Source organism: Chenopodium quinoa, unplaced genomic scaffold (genome assembly GCF_001683475.1).
Source record: "Chenopodium quinoa cultivar QQ74 unplaced genomic scaffold, ASM168347v1, whole genome shotgun sequence".
Classification (NCBI taxonomy): Eukaryota; Viridiplantae; Streptophyta; class Magnoliopsida; order Caryophyllales; family Amaranthaceae; genus Chenopodium; species Chenopodium quinoa.
Genome location: NW_018743391.1, coordinates 1,518,121 through 1,536,053, shown reverse-complemented (window position 1 = coordinate 1,536,053; position 17,933 = coordinate 1,518,121). Strand labels below are relative to the sequence as shown.

Genomic DNA, 17,933 nt, shown 5'->3' with positions numbered 1-17,933 from the left:
AGTCAAAGTTAAGGGTGGTATTGACTCAAATAGGGTTGAGCAAAATTATCCGATGATCTGAATATTTGTAGATCTGATTCGCATATGATTTGATATTATTTTCGTATCAAACATCCAATCCTAACATTTCAAATATTAGGTAACAGGTACCCATTCGGATATTACTTTATGGATTTGGGATACTCGATATTCGAAAAAATATTATTCCATATAAATATGTCATATTTCGGATATCCAATCCAAATATCCAAAATTTGGGTATTATTACATTTTTAAATGAGGGTGAGGGATACCTCAAGTGGTTAGAGCTCCCTCTCGGTTTCCAGAGATTCTGGGATCGATTCTCACCCCCGCTCTTGTGGCTCTCTAAACACCAAAAAAAAAAAATTAAATAATAAATACTACCTCTGTTTCATATTATGTGCAACAAATGCATTGACATGAACTATTAGGCAAAATTTGTTTATGAGTGTTAAATGGAGAAAGAAAGATAAAAATGTATGTGATGAGGAGATAGATAAAGGGAAATGACGACTTAAAAGGGAAAGAAAACATTTGTTGCACATAATATGTAGCATCAATTATCATTCGTTTATAGTAAATGTTGCACGTAATTTGAAACAGAGGCAGTGTAAAAAAACCTAAAAATTAAAAAGCTATTATATAGTACTAGATTAAACCCCGTGCAATGCACGATTGTTAAATAATCTAATGACAATAAATTTTACCAAAAATAATGGATATAAATATTATAAATAGACTTAGTTGTAAAAAGTATGAAATATTGTGAAAGAAATTAATTAAACATGTAATAGTTACAATGGGCAAATTGATATTTAAGGACATTTATTTTAGATTTTATACAAACTAAAAGTCATAATTTAAGTACAATAAGTTTTTTTTTAGTAAGTGGTTTTGGAGGGAAAACTTTTTATAATATTTTGCCAAGTGCTCTCTAAGTTTCGCCTTTAGTATAATGTAACTGATTGATTGATGATTTCGGATATTGAACATTAGATGTATCCCACTAAATAATTCTTCGGTTATCAGATAACGAATATCCAATACTTTTCGAGTTGGATTTTGATATCGAATTTTACAATACTTAGAGTGTTAATACAAATTCTTAAACATACTTAATTGGTTCACATTAATTTATTGTGAACCACTATTATTAGAGGCACTATGGTTGCTATATTAATTGAAAAAAAAAGGTCGCTATAGAATTAAGGTCACTATATTTAACATAGCATCGATTGATATATATGTACTTCAGCTTCACATTATTATTAAAGGTAACATAACTTAAATAAAAAATCACTATGTTAAAATTAGGGTATCTATGAATACAACTTTATTTGTACGCGTATAAACCCATAATAATATTATTATGAAATAGGTCCACCTAAAGTTTTTAGTTAGACTATTTTGCTTACGGCTATTTCACCAAATGCCACTGACAAATTACGAAATTCATCAAATGCCATCGAACTTTTCAGAATTCACCAAATGCCACCGAGTTTTAACAAAATTCACCGAGTGCCATTAATGACTGACAGCCGTTAATTGACCGTTAGTGGACCCCACCACTTGCCACGTGTCACTTTCTGATTGGTCCGTTTTTAAAAAAAAAAAATTAAATAAAAAAAATTACAAAAATTCCAAAAACAAACCAAAAATATTAAAAAAATAATAATAAAAAAAAACCCAAACCTCAAACCCCAGCCACCACCTCGGCAGCCACCAGCCCACCTGCACCGGCGTGCCGACGGCTGCCGGCCCCTCTCCCTTTCCCCTCCTCTTCCCCCGTCGCGCCACACACCCTAGCCTAAACCCTTGGTACCACCGCAATCAGCCCGCAACACCACCACATCCAGTAGTCCACCGCAATCAACCCTTGCTTCCTCCGCACTGCCGCCGGCCCCCCCTCCCTTTCCCCTCGTCGCGACCCACCGGAGCTTTAAACACAAAATCCAAAACCCCACCCCCCTTCCTTCACCTCCCCGAACAATTCAAATCAAATTGTTCGAACAACACTAATCGATCGGCTGCCATGACTCACTTTTTACCTTCATCTTCTATGCCACTCATCTCTTTCTCTCGGTTTCTTCATCTGGGCAATTCAGCAACCCAATTTTCTCACTCCAATTCTTATCACTCCAATATTCTCGGTTTCAATTCGATATTGGGGTGAATAAAACAACAACCTGAGAATTTAGGTTTCAATGGTCAAAATTTTAACAATTGATCCTAATTTCAACTCAAATTTTAATCCCTTAGAATTTTAATTTTCACAAAACCCAAATAGCTTGAAAATATATTTTCAACATTGTGCCTAAGAAATTACAGAGATAATAGAATAAAAATAAAGTAAGAATTAAAATAAAAAAAAATAAAAAAAACGAGGAGAAATGGGGGAAGTTGTTTGAGAATGTTGAGGAAGACGAAAATAATCCCAGCTAACTAGCTAAGAAGAATCTTGTAGAAGATTTCGCTTCATCGGAGAAAATGGAGTTCGCTTTAATGGAGGGACGACGGCAGGGGGTGGTGGTGGCTAGGGTTTTGGGGTGGGCAGGGGCTTGACGGCAGGAGGTGGTGGCTGGCCACCTATGATGAGTTCCTTTTTTTTTTTTTTAAGTTTGGAATTTTTTTTTTTTGAAATTGAACATGGAACATGGATAAAGCTGAGGATTACTTTAGTATATTAATATGGAAGTTATGGAAGAACAAGGTCCAACAACAATTGAATAATTGAAAAAAGAGAAATCAGACAGTCAACTTCTTAATGGCGCCATTAAACACAAAGAAAGGGTAAAATAGTATTTTCGCAATAACGGCCAACTAACGTCCTGACATCATTAATGGCACGTTGTGTTAATATACTTGTTGTCAATGGCATTTGGTGAATTCTGAAAAGTTCGATGGCATTTGATGAATTTCGTAATTTGTCAGTGACATTTGGTGAAATAGCCGTTTTGCTTAAGATTAATCGGGAAAAGGGTTATTATTATAATTTTTTGCTAGAATCATACTTGGGCTTTCCACCTTCCCCATTTTCTTTTTATGGATAATTGGGCTTTAATACACAACAATCTATCCAAAAAAAATCAACTTCAATTGTCCAAAATGGCAAAACCCCTGCAAAACAATAAACAAAATTTCCAAAACCCCTTAAAAAAAAACCATTTTTCTTCGAAAACATTGAACTTTCCAACATAAACGTCACGTATAAACTGTCCTCAAACCGATATAGCTGAGTTTCAAGCTTTCAATCATGGCGGCCTTGTCAACTAACCCTTCAACCAGTTTATTTTGCTCTTTAAAAAATGGGTTTAATCAGGAAACTAAGGATTTCCATGCTTTCTCTTTCAAATCCCAGAATTTGGATTTGGGGTTTTATCCAAGAAAATGGAAGAACTTGGAGTTTGATAAAATGGTGGTATGTGCTACCAATGTTGATCAAAAGGGCAGTGATAGTAATTTTTCCTTCAATGGATCTTCTCCCTCCTCTCGATCAAAGTATGCCATTTCTTTTAATCATTAATATGTTTTCATTTCTTTCTGATATGAGCTTACCCTTTTGCTTTGAGTTTTATCAATCAATGTTTGAATTTGAAAATGCCGTATGATTCTTGTAAAATTGTATCGTAAATTGTAAATTAGTTGATCAGTAATCTGGGATTTTTTATTTTTTTTTTTAAATTTATTTGGGTATAAGAAGTTTGTCATGGTTGAAGTCCATTTTAAATCATTAATCCAACTTTTCATTTCAATCAAGTACTCGTGTGGGATACTCTACACTCGGACATGGGTATGCCACTTAGATACTTAATTTGGACTGAATTCCTACAAAATTTTTGTAACGTGGTGGCTTCTGACCCTAGGACATGTACCTGTTTTTAAACTTTCTAGGTCAAATTGGTAACACAAATTGAGATTTCTGTTAGATAAGCTATTCCCTCAATTTCAATCTGATCATTGCATGCATACTGTTAAGTTCATTTCTTAATTAGTAACATCAAGGAAATCTAGGGATAATAGACTAACAATGAAGGGCAACTTGGTTTAAGATTTGGGGCTTTGGTCACATGATGAATAAGGGAGTGTTACTTTCATAATCTTGTAGTTATTGAGCAGAATTCTTTAGTTCTATGATTTTGAGGCTTTCAATGGATCCCAAGATATGGTGAATTTGGGAGGGAAGCTCTAACCAATTGAAGTTATCTGCTTGCAATTATTATGTTTTTTTATAATAATATATAAAGTCTTGATTTCAATGTGTTGAAATGAATTTAAAGGCGATTTCTGGTTAATTCTGATTTGATACATGTAGTGTAATTTAGAGTGCATGATCAACCTTGATATAGTTGATCATTGGTATTCTTTTTTTCTGTTCCCTCAAGGATTCAAAAGCTTTGTTATCTGTTTTTAAAGTCTAATGTTTGCATATAGAAATACTGTATTATCAGATTTTGGTATGTGACTTTTGTATGTTACATGAGTAATTGTATTTGGAATTTGGACTGACTTGTTTCAAGAGTGATGAACAACAATAATTGATGTTTCTGAGTATTTTAAAGGTCGAGGAGGCATACAATATCAGTATTTGTCGGGGATGAAAGCGGAATGATTAATCGAATAGCAGGGGTCTTTGCTAGAAGGGGTTATAATATAGAATCCCTTGCTGTTGGGTTAAACAAAGACAAAGCACTTTTCACTGTTGTTGTCACTGGAACTGACAAGGTGTTGCAGCAAGTGATGGAACAACTTCAGAAACTTGTAAATGTTTTGAAGGTTGTCTTCCTTTCAGATAATGAGTACTTGAGTAGTGACTACTGTGAATTGATTCACGTCACCAACTTTCTTTGGAATCTATTCTGAAGTCCTTTTACATGTAGGTTGAAGATATATCCAAAGAGCCACAAGTAGAACGTGAATTAATGCTTGTAAAAGTCAGAGCCAATGAAAATAACCGAGCTGAGGTACTTAATGGCACATTATATATGTTTCAGTACCCAACTTTGGAGAGTAGTGGATTTTGTTAGACTACCAGGTGACTGTGATTAGTTCTTGCTAAATTTTTTGGGACAGTTTTCTACTACAGGCTTATCTGCTGTCCGACTTTCTTCTCAGTGAACTGTATTGTATTATTTGTATAATTCTATAGTTACTTTTACTAATTTATCTTATTAATTAAATTTTGTTGTTTCCTTGTTTTACTGCAGCTGATGTGGTTGGTGGACATCTTCCGTGCCAAAATTGTGGACATATCGGAAGAAAATCTGACAATGGAGGTGATAATTTGGAATATTGTGCAAGCAATGTTAACTTTATGATGATTGAAATTATGGTTATTATACTTGTACAGGTGTCCAAATTTTTGTATGGATTAAATGCTTTATTTGCATTTTTCGCTGGCTACTTCATTTGTCTAATGATGACGTCTTATGCATCTATTTAAAAATAAACTGTCGGGTAGAAGAGCATCATAATCACGACTGTTCTACTTGTTCTGATCCTTTTTTTTTTTTGAAAGGGTTCTGTTTGTTCTGATCATTTCTGTTAGTTCCAATCATTTATATTTTACTCTTAATTTCTAGATTGAAGGAATGTATCTTTAATTATTCTTATGTGCTATGTATGTTTGAATAAGTGAATAACAGCCTGAGCCTCTGAGAGGTAATATGTTGGAAAAATAAAAAGATTATCCAAGAATTGTGGCGCCTTTTGAGGCTTCATTACCAAAAGTCAGCATTAGGTGGATGACCATATGTGGTGCAAAGACTGCATACACTGTTGTTTTTTTTTTTATTTATTTTTATTTTTTATTAATGAATTTGGTGTCATAGCTTGGAGGAATAAGAAATTATACCTGATGCTTAGTATTGATTGCGCATCCTGTTATCCATTGACAATTGTTTAATAATTCCTTACATGAAAATCATTGTCGTCGTTTCACTAGCTCTTGACATTCTGACCTTTGAGCTGTATTTTTTCATATGTTCAACAAATCAGTTACTAAGCAAGTGCAAAATGCAGGTCACTGGAGACCCAGGCAAGTTGGTTGCAGTGCTAAGAAATCTTGCCAAGTTCGGAATTAAAGAGATTGCTCGTACTGGAAAGGTCTATTTTGATTCTTTCAAATTTCTTGTTATACAACATAGGTCACTGCCATAGCTAGAAAAATTTGTATCTTTTCCTCGGATTATGCTTTAAACATTTTATAATATGTTGTAAATTCCCTTTAAAATAGATTGCTCTTAGAAGGGAAAAATTGGGAGAGTCTGCTCCTTTCTGGCGATTTTCTGCTGCTTCTTATCCTGATCTCGAAGAAACTGTGTCTGTGGATGCTCTTTCTGGAGTTTCAAGACAAACACCTGATGATGGATCGTCAACTTCAACTGTGGAGGTGTGTTTCTTGACTGTTCACTGCTCTCACTTCTCATATCAGGCAACTGAATACTATTCATTTATATTTGGTCATAAATTTTAGTTTTCAGCCTATCTACTGTTGTAATCCCAGATTCCCAGGAGCTGTGCTCTCTTTTAATTAAGTTACTAGTGCTATGCTGCCAAGATAATGTGTCTAAATCCTGCAATGAGCTGTTGCCTGCTGCTTTTGAAGACCTCATTTAATTTCACTTTTTAACGTTCTTATAGAACAAAGTATCCAATCCCAGGAATGAAATTCCAAGAGGAAACAGTAATCCTTCTAAATGAGAGTGTTTGTCCTAGTTGACTACTTGACTTTCACCCATATAAATCAAAAGAATAAGGGGGCATTTGGTTCAAGCAATGGTATGGGTTTAGAATGAGGAATGAAACCTGGGTGGTATGGGGTTGGAACTTGATATTTGATTTCATGTGTTTGGTTTTTATCTAGGAATGACAGTTTTCCTTTTAATTTTAAACCTAAAGGTATGGGTATGAGCCATACCCACCTCCCCCCTTGGGTTTCAAAAACCCATACCTTGGGGGTTTGAGGTATGGGTTTGAAAAATGAAATTTCTAAAAACAAACACAAGGTATGGGTTTTGGTCATTACAAACCCATACCTTATACCTAATATGCTTGAACCAAACACCCCCTAAAAGAACTAACAAAGATATATATTAGCAGAATTGTGCATTCAACTATTGAAAATATAGTAAGGGTGAGTAACTAGGGCAATCATTTTGAAACATCCCTAAAAAGAAAATGAGGACAAACCGACAAACACTTTGGAATGGAGTGAGTAAGAAATATTGAAGGAACATATATTAGGGAGATAATCGCCCTCTTACCATGGTGAAATTTCAATATCTTCAACTTTCTCGCTCTGATGGAAAACCGAAAATTTGAATTTTCTAGATATTTGAAGGGAATCTGTCCTTATATCTCTTAATCTGAGATCACAGATCAGACCAATTTGTTTAATGGCATGGGTTCATTAAGTGACAGAAGTCCTAGTTACTAAGCATAACGTGTGAAAATGAAGATAAATACGTATGCGAAGCAAATAATAGACTTTTTAGAATATATATTCATTATGAAACTTAATTACTCCATAACAAGTACCAATTGAATCATAGTAACATATCATATCTTACTCTTCTTTTGTTTGAACGCCTTAATCCTATAGTTGGGGTTAGCTACTTGAACCAACATGAGAATATCCTTGGAGGTTACCCATCCTGGTTCTACTCTCAATCATTGTGGCTCATGTTAAGTGATGTGACAAAGTTTTACACTGGCTACTAGCCTACCGTAACCTTCTCCCTTTATCCAGGCTTGGGACTGGCGGCGGAGTGTTAGTAACATATCATATATAGTATTAAAAAAAAAAAAAATACTATTCAAAATTATAATTTTCTTGAAAATCTGAAAAGATAATATTTTAGGCAGGCTTCTAGATTCCAGAGGCATGCCTCTAATGTTTAAGGGACTTAGAGATGACCATTCTTTCATTCTAATGTCTTGTAGTGTTCATCCTTTGAGCCTTGCACTTTTGTGCATGGGGTGAGCTTTTTGGTGCACTGGCCCAAATGATGGCATGATTTGGCTAATGTGATTATAATTATAGGGAGTGTCATACATTTTTATGAACTTTGAACATTGCACAAATCTCATCTGAGATGAGGGATTATGTTGCAAACTTAATAAATCCATCCTTCTTTCATACTGGACCAATTTTTTTAGAATTTAAATTTTTATTATTTTTTTAAATATTTTTAAAAGGAAACATTTTCTGAAGAAAATAATAAACTATGTAGAGAATTATCGAGTCTTGTTGGACTATCAGATTGTAGAGCGTGCTGATGCAACTGGTGAATAGTCCTCTTGTTGCTTTGCACGCGTGTTAATTCAAATCCTTAATCTTAATTACAGATCCACATGTTGCAAATCTTAAGTATACCTTATTAACTGACAGATTAGCGTGGTGGTGCACGTTGGGATTGACTTATTGAATTATGATGAAATAAAATGGCCACCAGGATCATGATAAATCTGTTTTGTGCCAAAGAAACATATTATTCAGCTGCACATCGGACCTTTTCGTCTCTTCTCGACTTAAACCTTGCTGAATGTAATGTGTAACTTCAAAAGTTATAGGCACCATCATTGCTGCTGGATGATGCGTATCCTATGAATGTTATCGTTTTTGTATGATTGTATTACAGTACACATTCCTCTTCTTGTCCAAAAATCTTACGTCACTTTGAGTTTTGAGTCTTTTGACTGCTAGGATTACTATGGTTAGAACTTCTCCTTGTACTGTTTTCCCGTTGAATATGTTTCACCGCAGGCTTCCCAAAAAAAAACAGCCTCTCTGTCGTGTTATAGACTACTTGCCTTGACCTCTAATTCTTCTGGTGATAGAATTATTTGTGGCGTTGCTGTGGTTGCATTGTAATTACAAAATTTCCTGTCCGCTTTTCTCATCGATTTTTAAAATATTCTACTAATGAAGTCCTGTTGTTTTGATGTATTTTATCTTCTTTTTATCCAGGGTGATGTTTATCCTGTAGAACCTTTTGATGGCTTTGCAGTTCCTCAAGTCCTTGATGCTCACTGGGGTGTTTTGAATGATGAAGATGTAAGCAACCTCTTTTTTATTTCCCAGAAAGATTACTGGCCATTTATATTACTCCGATTCAGGGATTTCTGGACGCTTGTGTTGCATTAGTTATGTTGTTGTCATGATGACTTACAGCTTGAGAAAAACCTCCCCCTTAAGGATTTGCTTCACTCTAAGCTAATATGGCATTTATTGTAACTTGCAGGAAGTGAATGATATAATGAATTGAGTAAAATGGATATGTAACTAAATAAATTTTTATGGAGGTGAAGGTGATTTCTAATAAAAAAGGGACTTTGTATTAGCTGAAGGTTGGGTCTATAAAAGTAAAGGACCACCAGCATTTGAAAATGTGGTTTAGCTTCTTTTGTTGAGTAAATTCTGCAATAATTCTATGAAAGGTCTAGGTTAGACTTTGTTAGAACTATAGGATTTATAGAGATGCTAAGAAATGGTTTAATGTAATAGTTTCTTTGCTCCATTGTAAATAATAAGTTGGAATTGCAGTTAGCATAATATAATTAAGTGTAGTAGTACAATATGTAACAATTTTTGGATAGGGGCATAGTGAGGGAAGAGAAAGTTAGGGATTCATTTCCATTGTCTGGATATGACTTGAGGGGAGTAAGAACGGAATTGGAGGGATCAATATTTAAAAATTCAATTCTTCCAATATTGGAAAGATTTAAAAAAAGATGCAAGCTCACACCTTCTCTCCCTCCACTTTCCTTTCCTTCCATGATAGCTATCCAAATATGCTGTAAGTGACAGTGACTCTTCTCATGATTTGATTCCATTTAAACCTTTTAGGCTTTTAGCAATCTACCCATATTTGTAGTTTTGTACTTGCGCTCTATAGTGTACAGAAGTAATTATATTTTACATTTCTGATTGTCAGATTGTGGTGGATGATGCAATCTCATGTGTCATTCTATGCTTAGTGCTATGAAATAGTAAATGAACAATCATCTGAAAACTATGAAAGCGGAAAAGTTCTGCTGGTTATCTTTTTGAGTGGGTTGTGAATTATTACTACATTCTTCTCATTAGTATGTGAATGATGCTGCTTGGAGTCATCTTATGTTTGGCTATATGTACTCAGACAAGTGGGATGCGGTCACACACTCTATCGATGCTAGTCAATGACAAACCTGGGGTTCTTAATGTTGTTACAGGGGTTTTTGCTCGAAGGGGTTATAACATTCAGGTTTGTAGTCAATTCTTACTCTCTATCATGAGGATAAAACTTTTGTAATCAATGATCAAGCTACAACCATATTTGATTGCCTTTTGGTCCTTGTTATCAGAGTTTAGCTGTGGGTTGTGCGGAAGGTGAAGGCCTATCTCGCATTACTACTGTTGTACCTGGTACAGATGAATCAATCAGCAAACTGGTGCAGCAAATTTACAAGCTGGTTGATATTCATGAGGTGAGGGCTTATTTACTTGGCCTGGATTTTTGGTTGGTGGTTGTAACATTTGTAACTTCAATTTATTGTCGTCTTGCTATTATATGCAGTTGAGAACATGAACAGAATTGGTTGGGTTATCATTGTGAATTGTTCTTACCATGGGTGTTTAATTCTTGTTGTAACTATAACTCATACAAATAGTAAGTGTAGAAAATTTTAATGACAAGAATAGTTGGTGGAGAAATGTTTAATATCAATAGTATGCTGGTGTGTTAACCTTTGATCTCAAGCTATATACATGATTGTTTGATCTATCGTCTATGATTGGAGAAAGATCATCATGTGTCACCCTTCTAATAAGAAGTTGAAAACAAAAAATCAAGGGAGATGATTAATTAGTCCACTACAACCATTCTTATATCTTCTATACCTTAAAGGCCCTTTATGTAATGGAAGGTTAAAGGAAAAAATAAAACATATTGTAGCAGGGAGATGGGGCAAACCTTTTTTTAACTGCTTATAATCAAAAGCTGGAAACTATAACTGTTATTTGGCATTTGGAATTTTAGATCACTCCTACATGTATGAGTTTATTACCACTGTTGTCTCAATGTCTCATTCTGTCACAAGGTATTGAAATCCTGAGGTGTATCGCTTTAAATTTGAGTCATTAATTGGAGTATGGTTTCTGATTCAGGTTAGAGATCTCACCCATTTACCTTTTGCTGAGCGGGAGTTGATGTTGATAAAGATAGCTGTGAATACTGCTGCACGTCGTGAGGTCCTTGACATTGCCAGCATTTTTAGAGCCAAAGCTGTTGATGTATCGAGTCATACCATAACGCTTGAGGTAATTATTAGGGGAGATATCTTACTGCTTATCTCATTCTTTTTTCCTAAATAATTCGTGCTTATATAGACAACTGATAGAAGTAAGCTCAGAGGCATTTGTAACTCTGTATCTGTGGGATAGATGCACTGCATTTTTTTTGACCTCTTATATCATGATAGCTTATGCACTGAAATGAATTGCATTTTGATTAATCTTGCAGTGTTTATATTTCATGTAAAACATAGTATTATTCACTTTACTAAGTCTGATTCTAACTGTTAAGCTTCTGACTCCTAGCTCACTGGAGATATAAACAAGATGGTTGCACTTCAGAGATTGCTGGAACCCTTCGGTATCTGTGAGGTAGGTTATGTTATAAATATGTTGGACTATGTATCGATGCCATATATACTAGTACTAAATAGTGAGTTGTTTGCTTGTTTTCCTGACTTTGGTTACAACAATACCATTACATCAAGCCTCTATTGAGGCCCTCACCAAAGGTAGGATAAGAGGGACTGAAAGTGTCCATTGTTACCTGATCCTAGATGCTATGACCATCTGCTGCTTGCATGAAAAACACAAAGTGCAAGAAACTTGAGTCATGTTTTAGCTCGCCTGAGAGTAGTGAATCTATTGGCTATGTTAGAACTTAGAATTGGACAATCTCTTTTTTTTTTTTTTTTTTTTTTTTCCCAATTCACCTTTCATTCTGAGTTTGGTATATATCTGGATGTCAACCATGCCAAAATGTTGTTGCCATACTTGCCTTTAACATATTATTCCTTTTTTAAAAAAAGAGTCTGAACATCTGCTACATTGCTGATTTGCTGTCAAACCTGGGAAAAATTTTCTTCTAGATTGTAGCTACTGTCATCATTAGGCTTGTTACACATCTGATCAGTCACTAATCATATGTGACTTCTACTTCTTATTCTGTAATGGTACAGGTTGCACGAACAGGACGGGTGGCCTTGGTTCGAGAGTCTGGTGTGGACTCAAAATATCTCCGTGGATACTCTTTTCCATTGTAAGATTTCTGTCAACTGTCAAGACTACATCATAGAAAGCCGGGACCCAGGAGGATAAAGAGTGTCTTGTTTCTGCTTGCAAAAAATTTTGTACGGTACTTCTCTTTTAAAAATTAAAATCACGTCATTTGAACTTTTGGTTCTCTAGTTAGAGTTGAACTTTTGTTTCTCTAGTTAGAGCTGTAGAGGATAGTGCTTAATTTGCTAAACAACTATAAATTCACCCGAAGTATAGTAACTATCTTTCGTGAAACTTTTGAATTGTTAAATTATCGGTAACAATATTAGCAAGAAGGGCCCTTACCTTTGGTTGGAAAAATCACTCCTTTAATGAGATTGATGAGATTCTACCCTTAATCTTGAAGGCAATAGTTTCCTACTTTAGCCTTGTAAGATACAAGCTACATAGTTGGTGAAAGGTAAACATATAGTCGTAGTATTTTAAATCTGAAAGTATTAGTGCCACTGACAAATTTTCAAAAAAAAAAAAAAAAAAAAAGAAAAAAAAAAAGGATCTTGTTACGTTTGTCTCAAGATATACAATACTTCCTATGCTTAAAAAAAATTACAACTCATTGACTAAAAGTATGAGAGATTTAATCAAAGTGTTGCAATTCTTATGAAACAAAAGTATACTTTTAATGATCTCAAATATTTTCTCGATAGTTACTGTTATGAGAAGCATAATTAAAGATATCTAAGGTTTATTAATCGTGATTTGGGACGGAATTCCTCCCATGTAACAATACAAAAAAAAAAAATGGACATTGTTTTAACCTCAATTTTTCCTTCAACGTCCCTCACGTAGTCACGTTCAAAGGCTTGTTTTACTGATACATGATTTTTTACCAACCTAAGCGGCACCAAGAAAACATAATAAAGAATATGTTTTCTAAGATAGTATAGAGTAAATTTTATTCACGTCCAAATATGAGGACATGAAAAGATCGTTCATACTCTCTTAATCCGAAATTAATAGTCACTCATGAGCAACTGCAATAACTTGTTTCCCAACATTACGACCAGTGAAAAGACCAATTAAAGCTCCAGGAGCAGCTTCTAGACCTTGAGCAATATCTTCCACATATGAAATCTTGCACGCCTTGATTAGAGGAAGGATCATCTCAAGGTACTTGGGATAAAGGTGATAGAAATCAGATACTACAAATCCTTGCATTCGAATTCGTTTACTCACGATCACACTCAAGTTGTGAACACCATCAGATTGCTCTAGATTGTATTGTGAAATCATCCCGCAAACGATGATTCTACCATGGAGTCTCATGTTAAGGAGGACAGCGTCAAGCATCTTCCCTCCAACGTTTTCGTAGTATATGTCTATACCCTCTGGAAATACCTGATTGGTTTTAGAAGAGAGCAAATTACATGTTATACGTACATTTGAATTATTATTTGTTATTAACAATTAAAAAGAAACGAAAGTAGTAATTTAATTTTATAAGGTAAAAAGAAAAGGACTCACTTGAGAAGATAGACAAGTAAAATCTCTCAAATGAGCCCGTGAAATTTGATTCCTTGACCACATAAGATTAGGTGGAAAATGATGTCACTACTCGATCACCTTAACTTCTCTGGATTACAATTTTTTACTTTATCAATCACCTTAACTTCTCTGGATTACAATTTCTTACTTTATTCTTTGTTTGAATTATGATTTTATCCAAATCATTATTCCATTGTTTTAGAGAGGTGACAAATTTGTGGATACTCCATCACTCATCATGGGAATAGGAAATGTAACATTATATTTAGCAAGACTCTTCTTCTTCTTTTTTTTTTTTCTTTTTTTTTTCCTTTTCCTTTTTTTGTAATTTATTTTTTAGTAAAAATCTGAATCAACAAGAAAAGATTATGATGATAATTCTAAATTCTAAGATGATGAATTGAATTGCATGATATTTATGTATGCTAACCTCTTCAAGGCAAGATCCAAATCTTTTTCTTCCTTGTAATTGAAAGCCTCATCAAAGCCTTAGTCATTCTTTAGAAGATGAACCTTTTGATTGGTGCTAGCAGTACCAACAACATAGCAACCAGTTAACTTAGCTAATTGGCCAACAAGTTGACCAACAGCACCGGATGTTGTTGAGATGAATACGCGATCTCCCTTGTTTGGAGATCCCACTTCATAAAACCCTGCATAAGCTGTCATACCAGGCATCCCTATATTGATCAAATGGCTGACCATTAGTAACATGGTAAGCTTTGTTTGTGTTTGAAATGAAGGAGAAAATGGGAGTTTTATTCATAAGTTTGCAAAAGCTTTTTTTTATTTTTTATTTTTATATTTTTTTAATTATTTTTTTAGGATGCCCACTCGGTTAACCAGAGCTTAACTCTGACTACATCCGGATCTAACTTGGGTAGCACACATGACTTATGGTGGGTGAGTCTCCCAACAAGAGTTTCTGCATACGGTGAGGCTCGAACCCGAGACCTTCCTTAAGCGACATCAAAGCTTTATCTATTTGATGTGAGTTTTATTCATAAGTTTGTAAAAATTAAATTTGCTAATGTTACTGTTAGATTTCGAGAAAACTCCTCATCCTGGAGTGCGTACCATTGATTCATATATATAGCGGTTTACAAGAGAGAGTCGTAATCCTATTATGATAAGGATACGAGATATACAAAATATATACGAAATTATCCTAATCTGCGACAAATATTATCTAACAAATAAAATATCTATCACACCCCAGCAGTCGTAGCGGGAGGAGGTCATAAGCTAAGACTGGACCTGAATTCCAGAAATAAATCTCGCGGTAGGCCTTTAGTGAATATGTCCGCAAACTGATATCTAGTAGGAACATGGAGAACCCGAACTTGCCCTAGAGCAACCTTTTCTCGAACAAAATGAATATCCATCTCCACATGTTTGGTGCGTTGGTGCTGTACCGGGTTGCCAGAAAGGTAGGTAGCACTGACATTATCACAATAAACGATAGTAGCCTGCCGTAGAGGACAATGTAACTCAAGTAAAAGATTACGAAGCCAACATGCCTCAGAGACAACATTTGCGACGCCTCGATATTCTGCTTCTGCACTCAACTTAGATAATGTATGCTGACGCTTTGATGACCAAGACACGAGGTTGTCTCCAAGGAAACAACAATAGCCCGAAGTGGAATGCCGGGTATCGGGACAACCTCCCCAGTCAGCGTTAGTGTAAGTAATCAAGCGGTGAGAAACAGTAGGATATAAATGTAAACCGTGATCAATGGTACCCTGAACATAACGCAGAATACGTTTCAATGCCTCATAATGAGGTTCCCTGGGATCATGCATAAAAAGACACACCTGTTGTACCGCATAGGCAATATCTGGCCTGGTGAAAGTAAGATACTGAAGAGCACCTGCTAAACTACGATACAAAGTAGGATCCCGAAATGGTGGTCCTGCATCTGCACTAAGTTTGGACTTAGTGTCAACTGGAGTGGATGCAGGTTTACAAGAGGCCATCCCTGCACGCTCTAAAATCTCCTATGCATACTTTTCCTACGAAAGTAGCAAATAAGAAGGTTTTCGGGTTACTGCAATACCCAAAAAATATCTCAGAGGCCCCAAGCCTGACATGGGAAACTCAGGTTGCAACTGAGAGATGATCCTTGTGCGCAAACTTTCAGATGAGGTAGCTAAAATAATATCATCAACATATAAGAGCAAATATGCCATATCATCTCCCTGCCGGAAGGTGAAAAGAGAGTTGTCACTTTTAGCAATGACAAAACCCAATTTTATCCAAAAATTTGCAAAGCGTTGGTACCAAGCTCTTGGAGCTTGTTTCAAACCATAAAGAGCCTTGCGGAGCTGACAAACATGAGTGGGAGCCCTCCGATCAACAAAGCCTGGGGGTTGATGCATATAAACTGTTTCCTGCAAGTCACCATGTAAAAAGGCATTTTTGACATCTAATTGATGTATCGACCACTTTTTAGCCAAAGCTAAACTGAGAACAGTGTGAATAGTGGCCGGTTTAACTACCGGACTGAAAGTCTCATCACAGTCCACACCAACTTCCTGCGACCTGCCATCACATACAAGACGAGCTTTGTGCCTTTCAAGGTCACTGTTAGACTTGTATTTATGTTTAAAGAGCCACATACAATTAACAATATTCACCCCCGCAGGCCTAGGCACCAACTCCCATGTCCCTGTTTTAATTAAAGCACTGTACTCATTGTTCATCGGCGCATTCCAATTTTGGTCATTTAAGGCCTGTTTATATGATTTTGAAAGGGGAGATTTTAGGTGAGGTGGGCCCGAAGTGACTAAGGCAGATTGACCGTATCTCGGGTTGGGCTTGAATATGCCCCTCTGACTTCGGGTTACAGGGGGAGAGGGAGGAGGGGGGCGTGTGGGCTTAAATGGGGGTGCGCCCCTTAAAGGGGGTGGGGTGTACGTGGGCTAATGGCCTGGGGTAGGAGATGGGCCGAGAGTGAAGTGCCCAGGTGGGATGTGTGGCAAGGTGGGCCTGTCAGGGGGGGTTTGTGGCGAAATAGGTTGGACAGGGGAGATAAGAGTAGGGGGTGTATGATGCGGGCTGACAGGTGGGGAGTGTAGGGCGGTATGCAGTGGGCTCCGCAGGTGGGCTGTGGTTTGTGGGTCTGGGCCGCGGCCTACTTGCGGTGTGTGCTGATTTGGGGGAGTAGCATACCACATATATAGATGAGTGAGGATAGGAGATTGATCATTGACAGGGTAAAGTCGTATCCCCAAATCAAAAGTAATACCTAAATCCTCTAACTAATGCAGATAGGGAAGTAGGGTCGAATCCACAAAGAAATGAGTCTTTCTATTCCTAATTAACTAATATAATCTAGATTATTAGGTAGCCAATATAAATATTTGAATATGAAACTAAACTACGAGGATTAAGAATAGGGAGAAAGCAATATATAAAAGGATCTAGGACATAGGTTCACTAATAAATAATATTCTAGGGTAGAATATAATAATCATTCATCAATGCATACATTAATCAGATTATAAAGAACTTTCGCTACGTATTATAATCACACAATTAATTTACCGGTATTAAATCTCATCTTTCGAATCTCGACCTAACCATTTATAAATTAACCTGCCTATTGAAACTAGACCTAAACATCAATTCTCATCTGTCGAATCTCGAATCAATATTGTCAAACTCATGCATAAAAGATCAGGCCTAATCTAGTCACAGAGCATTAAATCAATCAATAGAAAGTTAATCTAGCATTGACAATCAACAACAATAAATTAACCTTTCATATTATTTATGGATCCCCACAAACCCTAGAAATAGAACTACTCACACATAATATAAACTAAACTAATCAAAGCAATAAAGCAAGACATGATTAGAGGAATAAAATAAACAACTAGGATTAAGAGAAGAGAAATAGTTACCAAACAAATTTGGAATTAAGAATGGATTAAGAACCAAAGTATAAGAGAGAAAATTTAAGAAAACAATTAAGAGAGTAAAAGAAGAGTAAGAAGTGATCCTAAAATGTATTACGGAAGAGTATTTATACTCCGTACAAATCCTAAACTAAAACAAACTAAAACGACGCTAATCGTCTCCTAACAATAAC

General features: G+C 35.7%; 1 protein-coding gene and 1 pseudogene across 1 annotated transcript; one reads left to right on the top strand and one right to left on the bottom strand.

Annotated features, from left to right (window-relative positions):
* Positions 1-3,025: 3,025 nt before the first annotated feature.
* LOC110738678 (acetolactate synthase small subunit 1, chloroplastic-like) lies at positions 3,026-12,602 on the top strand. The gene is made up of 12 exons (XM_021919077.1): positions 3,026-3,519; positions 4,581-4,794; positions 4,899-4,982; positions 5,226-5,294; positions 6,040-6,123; positions 6,254-6,409; positions 8,990-9,076; positions 10,161-10,265; positions 10,366-10,488; positions 11,168-11,320; positions 11,600-11,665; positions 12,253-12,602. Exons 1-12 carry the CDS (start codon positions 3,275-3,277, stop codon positions 12,334-12,336), a joined length of 1,470 nt encoding a protein of 489 aa, XP_021774769.1. The 5' UTR covers positions 3,026-3,274; the 3' UTR covers positions 12,337-12,602.
* Positions 12,603-12,938: 336 nt separating this feature from the next.
* LOC110738579 overlaps positions 12,939-17,933 on the bottom strand; it is a 38,022-nt pseudogene continuing 33,027 nt past the window's right edge.

What these genes read in the sequence shown, in the direction of transcription:
- LOC110738678 (XM_021919077.1), top strand. Translation starts at nt 3,275, where the DNA reads ATGGCGGCCTTGTCAACTAACCCTTCAACCAGTTTATTTTGCTCTTTA. An exon ending in GTGTTTTGAATGATGAAGAT is followed by an intron (nt 9,077 to 10,160) that starts GTAAGCAACCTC and finishes ATATGTACTCAG; the next exon opens with ACAAGTGGGATGCGGTCACA. An exon ending in AACCCTTCGGTATCTGTGAG is followed by an intron (nt 11,666 to 12,252) that starts GTAGGTTATGTT and finishes GTAATGGTACAG; the next exon opens with GTTGCACGAACAGGACGGGT.